The sequence below is a fragment of the Podarcis vaucheri genome, assembly GCF_965113315.1.
Source record: "Podarcis vaucheri genome assembly, chromosome: 7".
NCBI lineage: Eukaryota > Metazoa > Chordata > Lepidosauria > Squamata > Lacertidae > Podarcis > Podarcis vaucheri.
This window is the reverse complement of record NC_138765.1, coordinates 79,953,665-79,975,253: the sequence shown is the minus strand read 5'-3', so window position 1 is coordinate 79,975,253 and position 21,589 is coordinate 79,953,665. Positions and strand designations below refer to the sequence as shown.

The 21,589-nt window shown below is 45.8% G+C and overlaps 2 protein-coding genes across 5 annotated transcripts in view; one reads left to right on the top strand and one right to left on the bottom strand.

The window, feature by feature from the left end:
- The window catches only part of MTOR (mechanistic target of rapamycin kinase), a 98,497-nt gene that overhangs the window by 39,820 nt on the left and 37,088 nt on the right, over positions 1-21,589 (bottom strand). For all 4 annotated transcript variants that reach the window (XM_082229642.1, XM_082229644.1, XM_082229643.1 and 1 more), the window contains 3 exons: positions 20,452-20,594; positions 17,308-17,470; positions 16,648-16,793 (listed from right to left, as the gene is read on the bottom strand). In XM_082229642.1, the coding sequence (XP_082085768.1) occupies positions 16,648-16,793; positions 17,308-17,470; positions 20,452-20,594 (452 nt within the window). The remainder of the gene's footprint in view (positions 1-16,647; positions 16,794-17,307; positions 17,471-20,451; positions 20,595-21,589) is intronic.
- Positions 3,841-12,200, top strand: ANGPTL7 (angiopoietin like 7). Its single transcript, XM_082233348.1, has 5 exons — positions 3,841-4,509; positions 7,931-8,031; positions 8,678-8,872; positions 9,693-9,891; positions 10,501-12,200. Exons 1-5 carry the CDS (start codon positions 4,137-4,139, stop codon positions 10,692-10,694), a joined length of 1,062 nt encoding a protein of 353 aa, XP_082089474.1. The 5' UTR covers positions 3,841-4,136; the 3' UTR covers positions 10,695-12,200.

Sequence of the window (21,589 nt, the reverse complement as noted above, 5' to 3'; positions counted from 1 at the left end):
CTGAGGGACAGTGGACCAGCCCCCTGCTGAAAAAGTTTGCTGACCCCTGATCTAAATGATAGTCCACCTGCATCATTAAATTGAGCACACACATTCTAAGAAACACTGGCATAGAAGCGACAAAACAAAACACCCTGCTGAAATCCTAGCAGAGGGATACCAGGGCACAAAGGAGACAAATGCAAAAGGAACAAGGACAACTAGGGGAGGCAACAACTGACACACAGAGCATCACGCTTGTCTCCTTGGCCTTCAGTTTGACAAATATGTTTCTCATCACAAGAGGCCCAAATAAGAATTTGCCCCTAGGAACAAGCGAAACCGTGGCTGGGAGGAGACTCAGATGGGATTAGAGAGAGAATGAAAAAGGTCAAGGGTCAGGACTGTGTGGAGAGGGGTCAACGCCCCATGTATTTCTTTAAAAGCAATTCCATTCAAGAAACTTTTGTAGAAAATAATCTGCGTCAACATGAGCAAAACGTGGATCTTTCATCCCCGTTGTTTCCGAGTGCAGAAATTTGGTGGCATCTCAGGTCACAGAAAGCATGGGAGCCAGGGACCATGGGTGCGTGCAAGTGAGCAGTGCTGCTTGGGACAGGAGGATGAAATTCCAGAAATTCTTCTCCCTCCTACAGGGAATATGTGAAGCTATTAGCATGTTGATATCCCGCCTTCCTTCCAACATGGAAGTCAAGGTGGCATGCATGGAGCACCCATAGGCATTCTACTACAGTGACAATGACCAAACTAAAGACCTTCTTAGTTACAGCAAAGTGGCTGGCTTGTGTGGCTTTGCAGCATTCCTGGGAAAAATCTGCTTTATTCTTCTTAGCTGGGGGTGCTACAAAATTTGTGGAATGGTTTTACTTTTTCAAAAATGGGCTTTTTTGTGTTTTTGACTGCAGAGGCAACTACTGATCTTGCTTAAGTTCCTTAATGAGAAGGATAGTAATAATCAACAAGATTCCATGAGAGGCAGCTGGCTCACTTCAACTGATCTTTCTCAGTAAAATGCAGACTTGGAAGAGCACTGATTGCAGCATGTAGGTTTCCCTGGACTAGCTGTGTGCTTTAGACACACCGTATTGGCCTGAATATAAGCTGCACCTGAATGTAAGACGCGCCTTAAAAATTGGAGGGGGGAAAAGAAAAGAAAATATCCAAATATAAGCCACACCCTTCCTCACTGCTCCTAGCTGCATAAAGGGGGGGGGGGAGAGCCAACCTGTACTGCTGGCGCCCTTTCCCCTTCCTCGCTTTCTCCCCCTTCCTGGCCTTGGGGGAGAGGACGGGGGACTACGCACGGGACGAGCACTGCTTCACCGTGCTCCTGGCACTGATTGTCCCACACTCCTAGCTGCATACTGTAAGGTCGTGAATATAAACCACACTTTAACTTTTCACGGTTGGAATTTGGGGAAAAAGTGAAGTTTATATTCAGGCCAATACGGTATAATTCACAGATGTTTGTGTGGCAGACATGAAGGAGCTCCTCAGTAGACTGGTCAATGTGGAAAGGGTGGTTCCTTAAAAGGTAGGACCATAGGAAGTTACTTTATATCATTAAACAAAGATTGTAATGAAATCAAGTCAAGCCAGATAATCCAGTTGAGGATTATCTACACTGACAGGCAGTGGCTCTCCAGAGCTTCAGACATTAAATCTAGGACTTTCTGCATGCAAAGAAGATGCTCTACTTGCTACAGCTCTACCCCACCCCTTTTAAGAGAACACCACCCACCAAAAAGGGGGGGGGAGCAAAGGAAATAAACTGATCCAGGAAGACCTAAAAAAAATAATCTACTGGAGGTTTCGTGTTTTATTTATATCAGGTTTCATCCATGCATGAGCCATTTCATGCAGAAATGCAATTGCAGAACAAGAATCTGGCTCCATGGCAGTAGTTGAGATGACAGCATAAGAACAAAAAGCAGACTTGCTGGATCAAACCAAAAGGCGTCCATCTAGTTCATCATCTTATTGTCACAGTGGTCAATCAGATGCCCCAATGGGAAGTCCGCAAGCAAGACCTAAATGCAATAGCAACTCTCTGTACTTGCGATTCCCAGCAAAGTATTCAAAGGTTTACTACTTTTGACAGTGGAGGGACAACCTCGGTTTATCCTTGACTGTTTCCAATTCTAAAGAGTTGTAAACACATTACCACAGCTAGTCTGTCTGTATTAGGTATCTGGGAGCTAAAAGAGATGCACTGAATCCCCTTTGGACATGCATCTGCCAGCAGAGTAGTTTCCACCCTGGGGTCCCCCTTCTCACTATGTCTATGACGTGAGTGACTGTACCTATCAGTGTTCAAATCTCCCATTGTTCTAATCTACGTGCATTTTGCAACAGGAAATTTCATTAGCGCGAGCAGTTTCTGCGCTCTGGGTGCACTGCTGCGCATAAGATTTCAGATTAAAGCTGCCCAGTGGAAAGAAATGACTTTTTCTGCCTCCCCAATTCCACCTACTCTCTGAAGACTGGAGAAGAGACCCTCTTAAGAATATTAGGGGGGTGGGCAGGAGAAGGACTAGACCATGTAAAAAATGAAGATAGTATTTTAGCTGCAGTTCATTCATTTTCAGCTTTGTTATTAAAAAAGCGTGCATAGACATTCTGTTGCTGCATCCATAACCTGGGTTTAAAGTAGGGTTACCAGATGTCCCCTGTTCCCGGGGACAGTCCCCGGATTTGCAAATCTGTCCGCGGACAAATTCCATCCCCAGAATGTCCCCAGGTTTGCAAATCTGTCCCCAGAAAATGTGGCAGTGGCAGCCTCAGCGGCCCGGAGCCAACCTGGTAGCACAGTTGGCTCTGGCTAGCTTCAGGAGCTGCTCGCTGCCGCCGCCACTGCCAAAGGGGAACCAGGGACATCCAGCGGTACAGATCTCCTGCCCCCTTCCTCCTTTGTTTTGACAGATCAGGGGAGGCTTGGGAGGCTTGGGTGGGTGTTGCCCAGTTTTTTAAAAAAACTCTGCGCATTTATGTTTCACGGGGTACGAAAGAAGGGCTTTGCACCTTTATACAATATGCATGTGTGCTTGGGCCCAGGGTCTTTTGCCTCACCATCCCCACTCCTGACTCACTGTTGCTACTCTGCTGCTTTAATATCTTAGTTTCTCACACTGTTACTTACTGTATTATAATGTGAGAACTGTACCTACTGAAATTTCCCCTAGGGATTGGGGTTTGCTCGTGTTCACTGCTTGATGGATCAGGACAGACTCTGGACCAGTTCAGATTTGCTACTTGTTATACCACCTGCACCTGGCAGTGCTGAGGTTGGGCTCGCTTGCTTGAGTCACAAGACTTTGCAGGCACTTTCTCCCTGCGTGCTGGGCATCTGATAGGTGGCATGACATAGCCCTTTCCCTCCCAGTTCCGAACCAGTTGACTTTTGGGTCCCTTCCTCTGAGGCAGTCAGAAAAACATACCAGAAATCCAAGTCACCCTTGCTCTCTTAATAAAGGGCTGCTAGAAGTGGGATCAGCCCTCCCAACCTCTTATATAATCTTTTGACCTGCAGAACCCCCTTCCATTTACCAAACTTGAACTCCTGCTTTGTCCCTTAACATGCTGCCAGAGGATTAGTCACCAGAAAGGCTAAAATCCAGTAGGAGGCATTTACTGGCAACTCCCATGCCTTCCCTGCACTCCCCCCACTCCCAAATCTGAGAGAATGACAAAGTTGAACAGAAAAAGCCTCCAAGCTGCCCACCCTTAAACCACCCCCCCCACATTCACGCAAACAAGCCCTAAAAAGTATTTGTTTCCACCTGATATGAGCAGATGAGTGGGGAGTGGCTTAGCAGGCTGTGCATGGGCTGCAAGGGGGGGGGGAGGTACCCAGAAGCAATAGATATTTAAGATGTGGTGTGCGAGGGAGAGGCACACACATTTCTCGAGAGCAGAGACTCCGACAGGAGCGATCCACCTTTGAGAGACTTGATTCATTGAGAAAGAGAAAGAGGGAAACAATAGCTTTGGCTTTACAGAAAACATCTGTAGAAATACAGTTCAACTACAAAAGCAACTCCTCCTCCTCCTGGGACGGGAGATAAAGAATTTCTGAAGCAACCCCTAGGACCAAGTGAGTGGGGGAGCAGAGAAGAAGAAAAATCCCTAGACACAGCATGCAGACCACATTCAGCACTCAGCTGGCTTGGTTATGTGCAGTAACCATCTCTTTGGCCGTGTACCCAGCCTGGCTACAGAAACCTCCAAAGAGGAAGGTGATCAATGGGAACCCCAAGAACCTAGGCTGCTGTGAGGAGCTGAAGGAGCTAAAGATGCATGTGGCCAACCTGTCCACTTTGATACAGGAGCTGAGCAAGAAGCAGGAGGATGAACTGGGAAACGCCATCATGCAGGTGATGGAGCTGGAAGGAAGCTTCAAGCAGATGGACCTGCGCCTCAATGATGTGGAAGGGAAGTACTCGGAGATGAACAACCAGCTGGGCATCGTGCAGCTTCAGGCAGCTCAGACTGTCACGCAAACATCCGCAGGTAAGGAGGACCAGCGGTATGGCAAATAAATGCATGGAAAAATAGAACCTCATGAGGCTGCTACCCTCAGTTAGGACCCCCAATACTGCAAGCAAACTCTGCTGGGCAAAATGTACCCCAGGAGAGGTGCTTTTAAACAGTTGAAAGGGACCACAATCTTGTGCATTTGCTTTTGAGTCGTTCAACTATTTCATTTACAAGAGAGCTTCAATGTTTTAAATAATAATAGACCTGCAGACACTCAAAACGCAATCGCTCTTTAGAATATCAGCAGAAAAGTGAGGAGAGAAAGTCCTACATTGAGATTATGGTCTCTCTGTCTTTGTGTGTGCTTAAAGATAGGAAAGTGCAGCCAGATCCCATTCATGCTTTTTTCCAGAAGCAGTCTGTGAGGAAAGAGGGAAGGTTGTAAGCACATGTGTGATTTCGCACAAAGAACTCTGTGTGAGAATATGAGCAGTCATATCCGGAGATGCACGAATGCTAGGATTGCCATCTTTAACAAACGCTGGTTGGATTAAATAGTTTTAAAACCTCAGTAAATCAATCTGAAAGGCATTTCAGCTCAATGACAAAACACTTAAAAAAGAAAAAAGCCTGCATGAAAACTGTGGATGGCATCTTCTTCCAAGAGGCACACCACCTTTATGCTCACTCAAGAGGGAATGTTGTGAGATATTTTACATATATTATCTGCACCATTCAAAATTAAAGAACCAAGTCACTATCTAGCTCGATACTGCCCACACTGACCAACAGCAGCTCTTCAAGATTTTAGGCAAGACTAATTTCCAGCCTTGCCTGGAGACCCCCAGAATTGAACCTGCTGCCCTCTGCAAGCAAAGCAGTTGTTCTGCTACTGATCCGCAGCCCTTCCCTAAAAGAAAATAAGAATTTTCCTTCAACACTATATGTATAGCTATATTTTTAAAAACTCCACCCCAATAATCAATTAAAACTCATCCGATTTAATTGAGTAACATGATCTTGGTTACCACCTAGTCACCTTTTCCCACAGGGGCCACCCTTGGCTATATAGCCATACACACTTTTAATAACACACCTTTTAACTAGCCGGTTCATCATTTGAGGTTTACAGTGAAATAAATAATCAACTCAACTTAGCTTCTAGGCATGGTCACCTGGAAGCAGCTCTTTCCCTCAACTGTGAGCAACCAAGCTACATACAAGTGTGACCTGGGGTGGGCAGGGAATCCTCACACTGAGGTTTTCGCAGTATTCACATAAATAGCCCGGAGTGTGCCTTCAAGGTAAAAAATTATTAAACCACATGTCTTATTACAGGCATGGTAAGGCCACACTGCATGTGGAAGACAGCCACGTAGGGACTTGAATTGCTGGCTGCAAGGAAGCCCCAGTTGGCACCTAATCTTTCCTAATAGGTGGAAATCATTCACCTTGCACTCTGTTACACCTGTCAGGATGGATAAAAGTTAACCTCGGGAAGGGCCTCTCCCTTCCCCTTGAAGCAGCTGGATGTTCAGTTCTTAACATGGAAAGGGAAGCAACCATTTCCAAAAAGGCTGATAAGCTCGCCGGAGCGGGAATGTACTTTCCAAGTGGGAGCAGGCCATGATGGAGAAAACAGACCGTGCACAGTCCAAACATGTCAGATGTGCTGATTTGGCTCATCTGCCTGAGAGCACAACTGCAAACTGGGGAAGCTGTCCCAGGCATGGCCATCCTATCAGATCAAGAGGCTGGGCTTTGCGGAATGGCAGCAAACTGTATTTGCCTAGCTATTCCCCATTGCTTCAGTCTGGGGGCTTTTGCAATAAGATAAGTTTTTGGAGGAGAAACTGGTTCTCTCTCACTCAGAAGTAGTAACACTACTGCTTCGCATCTGTGAAATGCTGTTTCTGAGTGTTCAGGTCACTTTACACAATCTTGCTATAGTAAATTATTGTGAGGCAGGCTGGCATGGGCGCGATATGCCCCTATTGCAGCAGAGAATGCCTGCCCTGAGGCTACCTAGAAAATTCAAAGTGAGATTCAAACATGAAGTTTCTAGATTTGCAGCCTAGTCTGTTGGTTACACCAGCTCTTGCACTTGCCATTTCTGAACAGACAAGTACTTCTGCTACACTGCTAAAACAATTTCTCTTTCACCTTTAAAAGACCATGGTGAGATATGTTGCTATTATGTCAACTTTACAGCTGCTAAAGGCTAAGGGTTTGTAAGCTGCCCAAACTCACCCAGCCGAGCTGGGATTAGAACCTTAAGTCCCCAAAGTTCAATACTATGGTTACTGGTTCTTTGTTCTTTACTAATCAGGATAATGTTTGATTAATTTTAGAATGTTTTTTTGTTAGGCGCACATGCCAAAGCCATCAAATCCCCCTTGTGCCACTGAGCCTCCCTTTCTGCTAGCCTGATCCTGCTCCAAGTCCTTGCTGCTCAATGGTTGTGTTTTTGAAGGGTTACAGAAGGAGCTGGAGAAGTTAGCGCCCAAAATCTGCACTTATATATGGACAAGAGAAAAATAACTTGAGCAGTCTCTCTGTAAGCAGGATCGCCCTCCTGATTCCATGTGTGCCAATCAATTGCTGAAACAGCCTACTAGGTTTGGGAAATGCTTCTAGACTGCAGCCACCATCATGCAGATCTGAAGGCAACCCTGTATCGTGAAATTTTAAATGTTTAAACTTTTACAGTTTTTTATGTGCTGTAAGCCACCCAGAGTGGCTGGGGAAACCCAGCCAGATGGGCAGGGTATAAATAAGAAAATTATTATTATTAGCTCTCCCAAACTGGGCAATGGCTTCATTCACCAGTAGAACACAGTTTGGCTCACTTGCTTGAGGAAAGCATCAGCTGCAAGCATCCTGAAGAGATACACAGCTGTCCTCTTATTTGTGGAGCACATGGCTGTCTCAGTCACATAGGTTAGTGTTGGAGGTGGTTGAGGCTTCATGGTCTCAGGGTTCCCCTTCTGGGTTTGAAATTCTAGGGAGGCTTCACTAAATATTGCAACGTAAGTTTAAAACTAACATGCTGTTTTTGGAGGAACTGTAACATAAGCAAGGTTACATTTAATAAAAATGTGTCAAAAGTACAGTGGTACCTCGGGTTAAGTACTTAATTCATTCCGGAGGTCTGTACTTAACCTGAAACTGTTCTTAACCTGAAGCACCACTTTAGCTAATGGTGCCTCCCACTGCTGCCGCGCCACAGGAGCATGATTTCTGTTCTCATCCTGAAGCAAAGTTCTTAACATGAAGCACTATTTCTAGGTTAGCCGAGTCTGTAACCTGAAGCGTATGTAACCTGAAGCATATGTAACCTGAGGTACCGCTGTACTTAAGAACTTATCACAATTTGTGGGTTGGGGGTGTTGAATACTCGTCAGTCATTGCTAAACATTTGTTGCTTCCCATTCCACCCCCTCCATTGACACAGATGCTGTGTACGACTGCTCATCGCTTTATCAGAGAAATTACAGAACTTCAGGGGTCTACAGACTTCTCCCTGATGAATTCCTGGGAACGCCAGAAATGCAAGTAAGACGTCTTAATACAAATGCTATGACTACTTATGCCCCAGTTATAGTCCAGATGGGCAGCTTTGGGCAGTTTTCAGGGCAGGTTCCTACGGAAGGAGCACACATTTGCTCTCTCTGAGCCTCCATGACCCACAGAAGGTGACCCTCTAGGGGTGTTGGTAAGAGCTTCTCTACAATGGTCCAATCTATGCGGCTGAATGGCAGCAGTAGGCAAAACTGCCCAGGATTCCAGGACTGATAGAATGACACTTAGGATTATTATTATTTTTAAAAAAACATTTTGATGTTCATGGATTTCCCTTTCTTGGTACTCAAAATGGCTTTCTGAGATAGTAGCTTCATTCCACCTGTAGCATCACAGAGAACATCTCTCCTAAACTAAAAAGCAGCTGACCTCATGGTAAATGCTGCTACCCAGTGCCTAGAATCCCTTATTCTGCCATTACTAATAATACATGTTTTCACTTATATTCATACTAATATGGTTTGTGGGGTGAGAGGAGGGGAAGAACAGATATTCAAATTAACTGAACTATTCAGTCCAATTTGGCAACAACAAATACATGCCCCCTCCCCAAAAGGAGCCTAGACAGTCCCTAGTCTCCATGAATGACTGGAATCAACACTCTTTCCCATCGCTCCAGGTATACTGTGACATGGAGACTGACGGAGGAGGCTGGACAGTCATCCAGAGGCGTAAAGTTGGCCTGACTTCCTTCAGCCGGGACTGGAAGCAGTACAAGCAAGGGTTTGGCAGCATCCAGGGAGACTTTTGGCTGGGAAATGAGCACATCCATAGGCTTTCCCGGCGCCCGACAGTGCTGCGTGTGGAGCTCGAGGTAAGGGAATGATTTCAAAAAACCAGGCTAACTTTGGGTAATTTATCTACATTGAACAGCTGAGGAATTTAGAAGGACGAGCTGTCTCCAGCAGCAATTTAAGATACAGTCAAACCTTGGAAGTCAAATGGAATCCGTTCCGGAAGTCCGTTCGACTTCCAAAACTTTCGAAAAACCAAATTGTGGCTTCTGATTGGCTGCCATGTTGGACGTTTGGGTTCTAAAAGAACGTTAGCAAACTGGAACACTCACTTCCGGTTTTGCGGCGTTTGGGAGCCAAAACGTTTGAGTTCCAGGGCATTCGGGATCCAAGGTACGACTGTATTGCAATTTCTAGGTACTGCTTTACACAGGCATCAGTATCTGGGGTTGGCAAGTAAGATATCTCCCCCACCCTCCATTATGCCCTCTTAACAGTGCCCTTAAACTCAAAAAGCAAGGGCACATACCCAGATGTCCTCAGCGGCTGCTCCACAACTACAGAGGTATTTTCCTTTGGAAGTCTTGCCAAACTGCAGGCAGAGCATGAGGTTTTGCTGAAGGGAGTCAGCTATGAGAAGTAGTTTCAGTGGAGCTAGCAGACAAGTTGCCCTGTGGTTGAACACATGAATGAAATGCAAAACGTTGAGGAAACGGCCGTATCGTTTCCTACGCAGGAATCCATCACATCCATTTGAAAGAGCAATGGATGCCTGAAGATATGGCACTCCTTGCAAGGAGGGATAGGTGCATACATTCCTGGAAATGGTTTTCCTAGATAAATTTGCTAACAGAAGATGTTTCCTCTTCACCTTCATCCACCTCCTGTTTACCCTTGCAGGACTGGAATGGCAACATCCGCCACGCTCTGTACAACCACTTCGCTCTGGGCAACGAGCTAAACAGCTACCGCCTCTTCTTGGCCAACTACAGTGGCAACATTCCACATGACTCCCTGAGGTACCACAACAACACAGCCTTCAGCACTAAGGACAAGGACAATGACAAGTGCGTGGATCACTGTGCACTGTTACGCAAAGGTAAGCATGTAGATGGGATCCTCCTCCTACCCTAAGTTTTAGCTGAATGCCATTTTGCAATTTAGAAACATTTCCAAAACCTGTATTTGCTTTGAAGTTGTAAGCATTGCAAGAACAATGACAACTACAAAATGTGATATGCAAAGCACTTTCTGGAGCAAACAGGAACACAGGAGGCTGCCTTATAAAAGGTTAGACTATTTGTCCAACAAATTCAGGGGAACCTTTGGGCCTCTAGATGTTGCCGAACTACAACTCCCAGTAGCCCCAGCAAGCATAGCCAATGGCTGGGGTGATTGGAGTGGCAGTTCAGCAATGTACTGGGTGGGGGGCAAGGTTCCCTATACCTAGTCTAGGCCAGCTGGCAATGGCTCTCCTAGATCGTGGGCAGAGAAAGCTATTTCCCATTGCCTGCTACCTGACCCTTTGGCTCAGGGGTAGGCCAATGCATTAATGAAACTGTGTGTGCCCCAGAATGCTTTGCAATTTGCTTGGTCCCATGATGGCAGATGTCAGTGCAAAAGGAGGTTCCCTGGAGGCGAAAAGTTTCAAAACCCACTGCTTTCGAAGACAGATCAAAAGATTTTCTCCGCTTTTGTTTCTCAACAGGCGGCTACTGGTACAACTGCTGTACAGACTCCAACCTGAACGGGGTTTACTACCGCAATGGAGAGCACAACAAGAGCACAGATGGGATTACTTGGTACGGATGGCATGGTAAAACCTATTCCCTGAAGAGGGTCGAGATGAAGATTCGGCCGGTAGACTTCAAAGCCCAGAGGGATACCAATAAAGTTGAGTAAGGCAGCAGAGACACAACTTCATGGGGGACAGGGAGAAAGATACACACAAATGCTATCAAAAAAATAAACCACAACCACTGGTCTGAAATACAAGGGCTGTACTTCTGCATCTTTCTCATCACAACGCTCTCTTCCAGTAGGATGTTCAAATGTCCCAGGACATGTAGCCCCTGGCAAGCAGCATCCTCATAAGAGAAGAATTTTGTTCCATTCACAAATATCACAGAGTTGCTATAGCATTTCCCCCCGGAGTACAGGGTTGCAAAGTGCGGTATTAACTTTCCCAGCTTTTTAAAAATGTCCACCTTGCAATCACTCCCTGTTTTAGGTTGACTCAAGTGCACAGATACAACAACGGCCAAAATGAGGTAAGGGAATGGGGGAGGGAGGGAAGTGCTGAGTTAGGAAGATGACTGCAAGCGAGGTGATCCTCTTTTCAAAAGCATAGGCCCACAATTTAAAAGAGAAAAAAGAATCAGATTGGGACGTTGGATGAATCGTAATTGGAGTTCCCCACAGATCTTCCTATTGATGAACGGAGAGGGGCATCAAAGACATTCCAGATTTAAAAGCCTACTATTTATGTCTTGAGCTTTTGTGTGTGTGTGTGTGGGGGGGGTTACTACAAAAGGAAGGTGCCAACAACAATAAAAGATATACATTAATATTCTGAGGTTTTATAAGCCAGGGATGAGGAATCTCTTGCAACCCAAGGGCTACATTCTATCACAGGCAACTCTAAAGGGGCCTCAAGACAGTGGTGGGTGTGGCCATAGGCAAAAGTGGATTGAGCAATGGATGCAACTTTTAATCTTTCTACAGCAGGGTCCATTCCAGTCACACTAAAATCAGAGGTTTCTGCACACCAACACACATCTCCCACCCACAGACACTACCACAGCTCAAAGGCACATACCACAGCCACCCAAAAGCACCCAATTAGGCTGCAGAGCAGGACCAAATAGAGATGCCACAAGGATCACATGCAACCACCAGGCCTGAGATTCCTCATTCCTGCTAATATACTGTGCAGTGTTCAATACAAATAAAGAGATGTGAGGAATAATATTATGCACACATTGCAATGCATCACAACTGGGGAAACGATTTGTTTTAAAAAAACACAAGTTACCAGGGACTCCTCTCACAGCTCAGTTCCCTGCTTAACTTCGTTGCCAGAGTGGGTTCATAGTTAATATATCTATTTTTTATTCACTTTTTATTATTTACAAGAGGAATCTAGCATAATTTAAAGTTGATATCTTGGCACCAGAAGACATTGGTTTCCTGGAAAGTGTCTTGTACATGTTAACTGGCCAAAACTTGGGACCATCCCTCCAGGAGCATATTGTTGTTAAAGATGGTTGCTGAGTGGGTGATGCTCCAGGTGGATCTGTGTGTGCTGTAAATTGAAAGAGCGCTCTGTACAAAATCTGCCATGCCTCCACAATGGATTTTTTTGTTTTGTTTTTTTCAGATTCTATAATAAACTCTCTTGTTTTTAAACTGGGTCTTGAGTCTTTTGTCAAAATACCTAACAAGCAGGCAGATTAAAATCAGAAGTCCTTGAAGAAAAGAACAAGCAAGGCTCCAGGAGAGGTGACAGTATGTGTTGTGTGGCAGACACAGCATCTGAAAATAGCTCAGCAGGCAAGAGAAAAGAGCAATGGATGGATATGATATGGAAAATGAGAGACATGCAGAAGATAACAGGAACATGGCAGAGATAAATTGGACAATGCACACAGGGACAGCCACACACAATTAATAAAAGGCTGAACTGCCAAGCAGGTTTACTAGAGAGTGAGCACCACTAGGGACTTGCAATTCTATGCACAGTGACCTAATGCTGCCCAGGATTGGTCCGTAGGCATGCTAAAGCTACATGTCCCATTTCCTTCAGAGACTCAAGCATGCTTGATTTTCCATAGATAGAGTGAAGGAAAGGGACAGGAGCTGCTTGGAACATTTCAGGAAGAGCTATTGGTGGGGCTTGGGATCCATGGGGGATGTAATAATGACTGCCAGTCACAGCAGACAAAACCCTGGGCAGCTCCCAGTGGGATCTGCTTGCCTTATTAGAAAAGGTGCTGCCTCACCCAGAGACTAGCCAGCCCTCCAGATGTTTTGGGTCTACAACTCCCATCATCCCTAGCTAACAGGACCAGTGGTCAGGGATGATGGGAATTGTAGTCTCAAAACATCTGGAGGGCCGAGTTTGCCTATGCCTGGACTAGTGTCACCTGGGGGCTTTTAAAGAAGCCTGGAAAGGCTTCCCCCTCCAGTGGCTCCACTCCCATGCCCCTCCTTGACAGCAACTGCCTGTCATTGTGGTCAATAATGAGCTAGAAGACTCAGAACTAGGCAATTTTGTATGTTTAAAGCATGGGCAGTAGCAGTTCAGAAGCATGTTATAAACATCATTAGGTTGTGCACCAGTCCAAAAAGCAGTTTAAGCATGACAATATAGAAGCTGCTATCCCTTCTCTCTCTCTCTCTCTCTCTCTCTCTCTCTCACACACACACACACACACACACACACACACACACGTGTACATTTTGTTTGCTTGGGAAGAGGAAGAAAGTAATTGCAGCCTGTGATTGATTAACAGATCTGTCAGAAGCAGGCAGGCGAAAGGCACATGGCTTAACCCAAGAGGAATTATGCATCTCCAGGGACAGAAAATTCTACAAGAAGTCCACAGTTTGAATTAAGCCAAGACTACTGGCTGGGAGCAGAACAGAGACTGATTAACAGCAACAAAATGCTTAGTTCCAGAAGTGAAGTAACATAATGAAGTCAATACACCAGACTGGAAAAAGCCCTAAATAAACAAGGAAGCAAACAGAAAAATAGGCTAATAAAAAATAAGACGTTCAGGCACAATTCCAGTTGCTTGCGACAACTGAGCTTGTAAAGACATTTCTATTTAAACTGAATCAATTTCAATTAAAGATGGACTGAAACTAGGGTACCAGAGAGCACACTTCAAGAACTAATTAACACCACAATAATTATTCTGCAGATATAAGTGGCCCTTCAGGAAAGGTCCTTGAGGAAGTCAAGCTTTGATTCCAGCCTCTACTGGCTAGGGCTGATGGGAGTTGTAGTTCAGCAACATCTGGGAGGGCCAAATCTTCCCCAACACATGCACTAATGAGAAAGCCCCCTCTGGATTTATTTATTTTTTAACAGTTGAAAGCGAGTCACATTTCAATCTCCTTTCTTGTTGCACAAATGGTTATTAAGTCATCCTAGCTTCATGAAGCTTCCATGTTCCAAGGCAGTATACCAACAAACAGCAGCTGTTCCTGTGCAGCAAGAGCAGGGGGAGGACTGTGGCTTTCAGAGTGGCATATAGTTTGCCACTCTAGGCTAGGCTAGGCGGGCTTTAATTTAAAACTGTTTTAGGGTTTATGCTATTTGTATAGCCTCCCAAGTAGAAAGAATGGGAACATAACTGAAAATAGTTAGCTCTGCCTGTAATTAATCCACCTACTTTCTACCTCACCAATCCAAAGGGACACCAGGCACCTCTGAGACAGACCATTGGTCCATCAGTCCCAGCACTGTCTGCTCTGCCCAGCAGTTTCTCTCAGGCAGTGGAACTGCAACCTCAAGGTCCTTTTAACTGAGGCTGCTCAGGGATTTCAACCTGAACACCTCTGCATGCAGAGCACATGCTCTGCAAGATTCCTTCTCCTCCTCCCTGTTGAATTCTACAAGGGCAACACTCAGTCGGAAGAGGAGGAATCTGACAGGCAGTGCCACCCCCTGGACTGGATGCAAGTAAGAAGGCAGGGCTGGCTGAGGGCAGAGTGAGGTTGATTGGGCACTGCTCCATTTGCCCTAATGGACTAGCTTCTGCTGGTCTGTCTCTTTGATAGGGCAGCTTCATATGCTCCCGTATTCATAGGCACATTGCAAGAAGAGGAAGCGCAGACATGGCCCTTTCAAAGAGCTATTCTTTCCCCCTGCCATTAAATCATCATCATTTAAAAGCAGCTGCTCTTGTTCTTTCATTAGATTCAAGCACACCTCTTGCCTGCTCTCCAAGCTGACAATCTGTCATCAGCTGGGAATGACTGCCATGCAACTCAGGAGCATTTCTGGAAACGGCAGCTGAGAAAAGTTGCCTCACTAATATCACACTGACCATGGTATGGGAATTTACAAAGAGATCACTTTGTGGCTGGCTGACAGCAATAATAAACCCCAAATCCAGAGACCCCAACCGGACAAAACTGTGTGGAAGTTATTGCTGGTTTGCTGGCTCAGAAACAAGGAAAGGGGGAACACACACACACACGCGTACACGTACACACACACACACACGGAGAGAGAGAGAAGCGTTTCTCAAAAACTGTATGTCCCACACAAGCCAATGGACAAGCCAAACACAAACAGACTGCCATTGCTTTAGCCAGGTATATCAGATTCTTGCCTCCACAGGCTCAGAGGCAGACACAGTAGCTGCAGAAAGGGTGCCCAAGGATGCCCGGAATATTTCTGTACCTTGCCCTCGCCACACCATTGAAATGGACATCAGAAGCAGGCAAAAATGTTGGCTTGTAATTTGTTTGGAGGTGAGAGGGAAGAGGACATTTGAGATGGGGAGAGGAGCCAGGAAGGGAGGAAAGACAGTGTGGTCTATAGGAAACTGCAAATGAGTATTGTACTAAGTGGATGGAAATAAATCTCTCTCTCTCTCTCAGAATGGATTAGCCCATGGAGTGCAAGATCCAAACAAATAGGACAGGGAGAAAAGGTCAGAGTTGCTCACAGAGGCACCCAGCTTAGGCCCAGGCAGGAGCAAAGAAAAGAGGAAAGTCTGCAGAATTTCTGGCAGTGAGTTGTACCATTTCTATTGTACTTGGCCCCAGGCATTTAAATACCAATGATGGTATTTTAAGAAACAGGGAGGGTCAATTCCCGGAGTTTTTATGAGCTTATATTGTGCTGAAGTGCTTCTGCTGCTGTTGCCAGGCCAATCGATACTGAAATCTCTACTGATCCCCCCAAGCCACTGTGATGTGGGAGTCCAAGCACTTTATAAACTGCACAGCTATTTAGGGTATTTCTGTGTGTTCTAAAAAGGCAACAGCCAAATGTCTTCAAAATGTCCTTTATATAAAGTCTCTTGAAAGTCACTTAAATTTTTTGGCCGGGGATGATACGCAGAGGGGGACCTTCCTAGTGCCAAGATTTGCCTTAAAATGCTTTTGTCTAAGTGGAAAAAGGAATAGTTTTAGAGATACATGCCCCATCCTCCTAATAAAGTTTATGAAGCAACCACATTTTATGCCCTGAACCAGCTTTCACCAATGTGGCACCCTCCAGTGTGCCAGTGTGGTGTAGTGGTTAAGAGCGGTAGATTTGTAATCTGGGGAACCGGGTTTGATTCCCCGCTCCTCCACATGCAGCTGCTGGGTGACCTTGGGCCAGTCACACTTCTTTGAAGTCTCTCAGCCCCACTCACCTCACAGAGTGTTTGTTGTGGAGGAGGAAGGGAAAGGAGACTGTTAGCCGCTTTGAGACTCCTTAAAGGGAGTGAAAGGCGGGATATCAAATCCAAACTCTTCTTCTTCTTCTTCTTCTCCTGTGGTATAGACTACAAATCCCATCAGCCCCATCCAGCACAGGCATTGGCTGTGGCTGATGGGAGCTGTAGTCCCAAACTTCTGGAAGGGTTGTATGCAAGTTCTGCACTAATGCAGCACAACATCTCATAATGCTAGCTTCATTCTCCATTTTTGTCATTGCACCCAAGCACCAATTTGAAAAAATAGCAAGGAAACATAGATACACACTTCAATACATAGACAAACACTTTGATAGTGTGCTACATAGGTAGAAGCTTACTATGTAGAGAAACACGTTTGTTGAATGCTTTTTTTTCAGCTGCCAGCAACAGCTTTTCTGACAAAGGAAGTTCAAAAGAAATGGCCCTACCTGATGAGAGACTCCAGGATTGCTGGGGTTGGACCCTTCTGGAACTCCAGCTCCTTGTAGTGCAGTGCCTTAGCATATGCCCGGCATTTGGCTGCCCGCTCCCCCAGCAAGACAATGCCATTATCATCCCCCAAAGGCAGCGGCCCCTGCAAATACAGAAAGGAAGGCCAAAGAAAGTTCAGGACTCTGGCCTATAGACAGGGGCAAGAACAAGGTTGCCCAGGGGCAAGAACAAGGTTGGAATATGGACCTTTGGGAGGTGGAGGGGCCATAGCTCAGTGGTAGAGCATCTGCTTTGCATGCAGAAGGTTCCAGGCTCAATCCCTGGCATCTCCAGATAGGGATCAGAATTTCCCCTGGAGAGCGGCTGCCAAACAGTGTAGAGTCGTAGACAGTTATGAGCTATATGGACCCAGTGGTCTGACTCAGTATATGGCAGCTTTCTGTGACTGGGTCCCATCAAGCACCAGAGGCAAGGCGAGGTGAGATATAAGCAGTCCACAGCAAAAGCAGCAAGAGGCAAACAAGGGAATGGAAGCAGGACTGAAGGACATAAAAGCCATCCTCCTCACTGGTTGGTTTTCAAGGCTGATGTAAGTAGATAATCTCTTCCCCCATCCCCTCTGCTTCCCCAAAGGGTTCCTTCAATGGCATCTTTACCTTGTCACTGTGCTCCATGAACTCTGCCAAGTTCAGAAGGGTCTGGGTGACCTCTGCTATATCTTGAGAAGTCAATGCCAACTCAATGCTGCGGATCAGCTCATCCTGCTGGTCTTCATTGAGTTCAGACCAGCATGAAACAAATGCGGCATTAAAAAGATCTCTGGGAAGGGAGAAGAAGGGGGAAAGAGTGATGTGGCATTAAGCAAGCAAGTCATTAGTCTCCTTATACTAAGTTAAGGAGTAAAGAACGGAGTAAGCCCCCCTATTCCACAGGCCTAGAGTTGCAAATGTCAACAAACCCCGTTCACTAGAAAGGCCACCCAAAACAATGGAATGTTACTCAGGGTTTTTTGTTTTTTAAAAAACATAAAGCAGGATATCTGAACTGAGTCACAGCACCTGCTGCTTCAGCAGTCTATCCGAAATTGATATTGGTCTCAGAGATCCAATGAAAGAGCCTATGTATTTCTTGGAGCAGGGTTAGCTTGAAAAGGCTAGAAAGGGATCTTGATGAATTACTAGAGAAATTAGGATCCAAACCCACAAGAGACAACAGGATTACAGCCTTAACAGATGCAGAATCAGCTGTGGATACAATTGTGGCATGGGTCTGAGGTTATCTGGGGACAAAATTAGGAGTATAATGAGACTTCTAAAGCAGAGATGGGGAATCTGTGGCTCTCTAGGATACAGCTGCACTCACATTCCCATAATCTCTAACCACCTGCAATGCTGACTCGGGCTGATGGACTCCAACTCCCCTTTGGAAAGGCTGCAGGGGTTCCACCCCTGGTCTAAAAATGCGGCCCCGAATTTGCTGTGAGGGAAGCCTCTTGCTGCTGAAGCGCATAGCTAACCTATGTAACTCACTCACACAGGAGGCAGTGATGGCCACCAACTAAGATGGGTTTAAAAGAGGATTAGACAAATTCATAGATGCCAAGGCTATTTGATGGCTACTAGCTACGATGGCTGTGCTCTGCCCCAACAACCGGTAGCAATAAGGCTTCTGAATACCAGTTTCTGGAAACCACGAGGGGAGCAAGTGGGTAGAGTGCTCTTGTTCTCATGTCCCACTTGTGCGTTTCCCACAGGCCTCTGGTTTGTCACAGTCAAAAAAAGATGATGGACTAGAAGGGCTTGATCTAGTATGCTCTTCCTATGTTCTTATATTCTACAGTTCCGGGTACATGCAGGATCAAATGATTGAATTTTACCATTTGCATACATAAGAAACAGGACATCTAAAACAGATATAAACAATTTTATGCTTTGCCTCTGGCCTGATCACCAGCAACTCCACCTTAAAGGTGATCAGGCTGAGAACGGGCTTTGCCCGAGACCTAAAGAGAATGACAATCCAAGTCAGTATAAGGCAGCTTCGTGTCTGTTCTGAGCTCTTATTTTTACCCACAGTGGCCGCCATAAAATATTTTTCACTGCACCTAACCTGTTTGCCATCTAAGTAGATGTTCTCCCACAACAGCATGGAGTTGAAACTAACAATTGCCAGTCGCAAGGGCTGCGTATACTACCTGCAGGATCAGAAGCAGCAGAATCTTTGAATACCAGCCACCCTCACTGTGGGCTGGCTTCCCATTAAGTGATCTGGTTGGCCACTGTGAAAAACAGGCTGTTGGACTAGATGAGCCTTTGGCCTGATCCAGCAGCTAGGTTCTTCTAATGTTCTTACAGTGAAGGGACTGTTTCTGGGGTGAAGAGCCAACAACCTCACAGCTATTCGTAAGGCAGTCTGCCCAGAAATATATGAAACTGGTCACCCAATGGGACCTTATGCCAAGAAACAGATGCTTGTGGCAAAGAAGGCTGGCAGGGAAGGAGGCCTCCGTTCTGAAGGTCAGAGGTGAGAGGCGCCAACATGACTAATTGTTTCCATTTCCCTTTTAGGTAACAGGCTGGCTCTGTGCTTATGGCTCTTGAGATTCCTGTTCCCAATGCGCAGCATCTCTGCTTGATCCCTCCTGCCTGTCCCCTCCACACCACTCTTTTTCAGCTTCTCTGGTTATCCAGAAACCACAAAGAAGTCAATTGTTTTCTGTGTTTGGAGACAGGACACCCTTGTATAGCAGATGCTGAGAACTAAAGCAAAAGAGGGCTATTGCCTTCACACCCTGCTTGGTCACAGTGAGAAACAGGCTGCTGAAGTAGATAGACCCTCGGCCCAAATCAGCAAGACTCTCCTTACTTTATTCTCGAACCCATCCCCTGAGAGGGAGTCCCATCCTGCTGCTACTTCTCATTCCCTGTCTCGGGATTGAACAACAGGACCAGACTAACTGGTGCCCTCCAGGGTGAAAGTGGGCCAACTTGTCTGCATTAGAACGCTGAATGGGACACACAGAGACTAGCTTCCTTCTCAAACATGGGCAAACTTCTTCATTTCTCTTAAGATGGCTAAAGGCGGCTTCATCTGGATTTGAACACTCAATCCAATAAATGTTGGAACTCCTTAATTCTGTGAACCACAAGGCAGCTTAGAGGTTAAAGTGAGACTTTGGGGGAGGTCTATCTCTTCCTCCTCTATCCAATCCTGCCTGCCACACACATGCAGTTACAGCATTGATTGTGGCAACAGTTCTCGAGTTCCTTCTGCTAGAAATATGTATAGAAACCTCCAACTCTCTCAAAGCAATTAAATTAGTGAGAGAAGTCCACCAGTTGTTACACACACACACACACACACACACACACACACACCAACAGTGTGATCCAGAGCATTGGGAAAGATTAGGGCAACTTTGATAGCAGAAGTCGCAGAAGCATGGAAGTGCCTTTATTGGAGACATCATGCCCTCAAACTAATTTCACTGCATTTTACAGCACCTTTTCCATTTACTATTATATGCTGGAAATAGCAGAAGAAAAAAGAAAGGAGCCGGTGGGGGGCAGGGTTTCCTGTCTGTGATCTCTTTAAAAAACCCAGAACACCTTAAGGAGCTGCCAGTCCAGGGGGACGGTGGGGAAGTTGGCTATGAAATCAGATTCCCAAATGGTTTAATTTGCCCCTGGACAGCAGTTAAAAGCTCTTTCCATGAATGCCTTTGCCCTTCTATTTCCACCTCTTTTATGGCACTTGGCTTCAGCGGACGCACAGTTAGGAGAGGCAGGAAATGCCAGTACCTGGCCATAGGGTTGTAGGCCTGGGCCAAGGCCCAGCATGAGCGCAGGGATGGCGATGAGGAATCCTTCAGCAGCTCCAAGCTCAATCGTCGCAGCCACTCCAGCCAGTCATCTTTGGAAACTCTCCGTGCTGCTCCCCAGGCCTGATGGAACGCACACAAAGGTCACTTTCATTGCACCGTGTTAAAAAACGAACACAAAAAGCCGCAGATCAAATCAGCTACGGAGTGGGCCACAACTCCATTGTTTTCTCCCCCTCCAGCTATTAAAATTCCAAAACAATTTAGCTAAGTGCAAAACGTAAACAGCTAAATGCATGTCTTGGCTCAGAAGTATAATGAACTTATCGTGTTTTTAAGTAAGGTTAAATAGACAGCTTAGACAGCACTTGCTTTCCATCCAACAGGCCTCAGGTTCAATGCATGGTCTACCTCCAGTCTGGGAAAGACCCTCCTCTGCCCGAGATCCTGGGAAGCCACTGTCCACCAGGACAGAAAGTACTAGGCTAGATGGCCAGATAGTCTGACCTAGCAGAAGGCAGCACCCAATACATTTCTCTTACATTAAGCAAGAAAAAAGGAGAGAGAAATATATCCCAAGCAACAGTTTTGGAAGCAATTTGATTTTTGGGGGGAATATACGAACATGTTATGCTTAATTGGCTATCATTGCTTTCTGAGAATTAAAAAGCAACCAAGTGACTAGGATGCCAACTACAGGTTTTTGTTCCATGTGATACTTTATACAGAACAAGCAGGTCATAGATCTTTTAAAGCCATCCTATTATTACACAGCGGGAGCCATTCCACCAGGCTGCAAAGCAGGTGAAGGACAGAAATGAAGCAGGCTATTCCATCAGCTCTGCCGAGGGAACAGCTGCCTTTGGCCCTCCCTTGACTGCCACTAGCAGACATTCCATCAGGCCACCACAAGTGTTGCCAACCCAGCTGGTCATTATAAGTATACTGGTATCTGAACTTGCTTGATTTCCTCCTCCCTCCCCATCCGTTTTTCCTTGTGTGTCGTGTCTTTTAGGCTGCAGGTCTACGGGTGGGAACTGTCATACTACTGATCTTTGTATGCCACACTGGGATCCTTAAGAGAGGCGTAAAAATGCTTCAAAAAATAAATAGTTCCC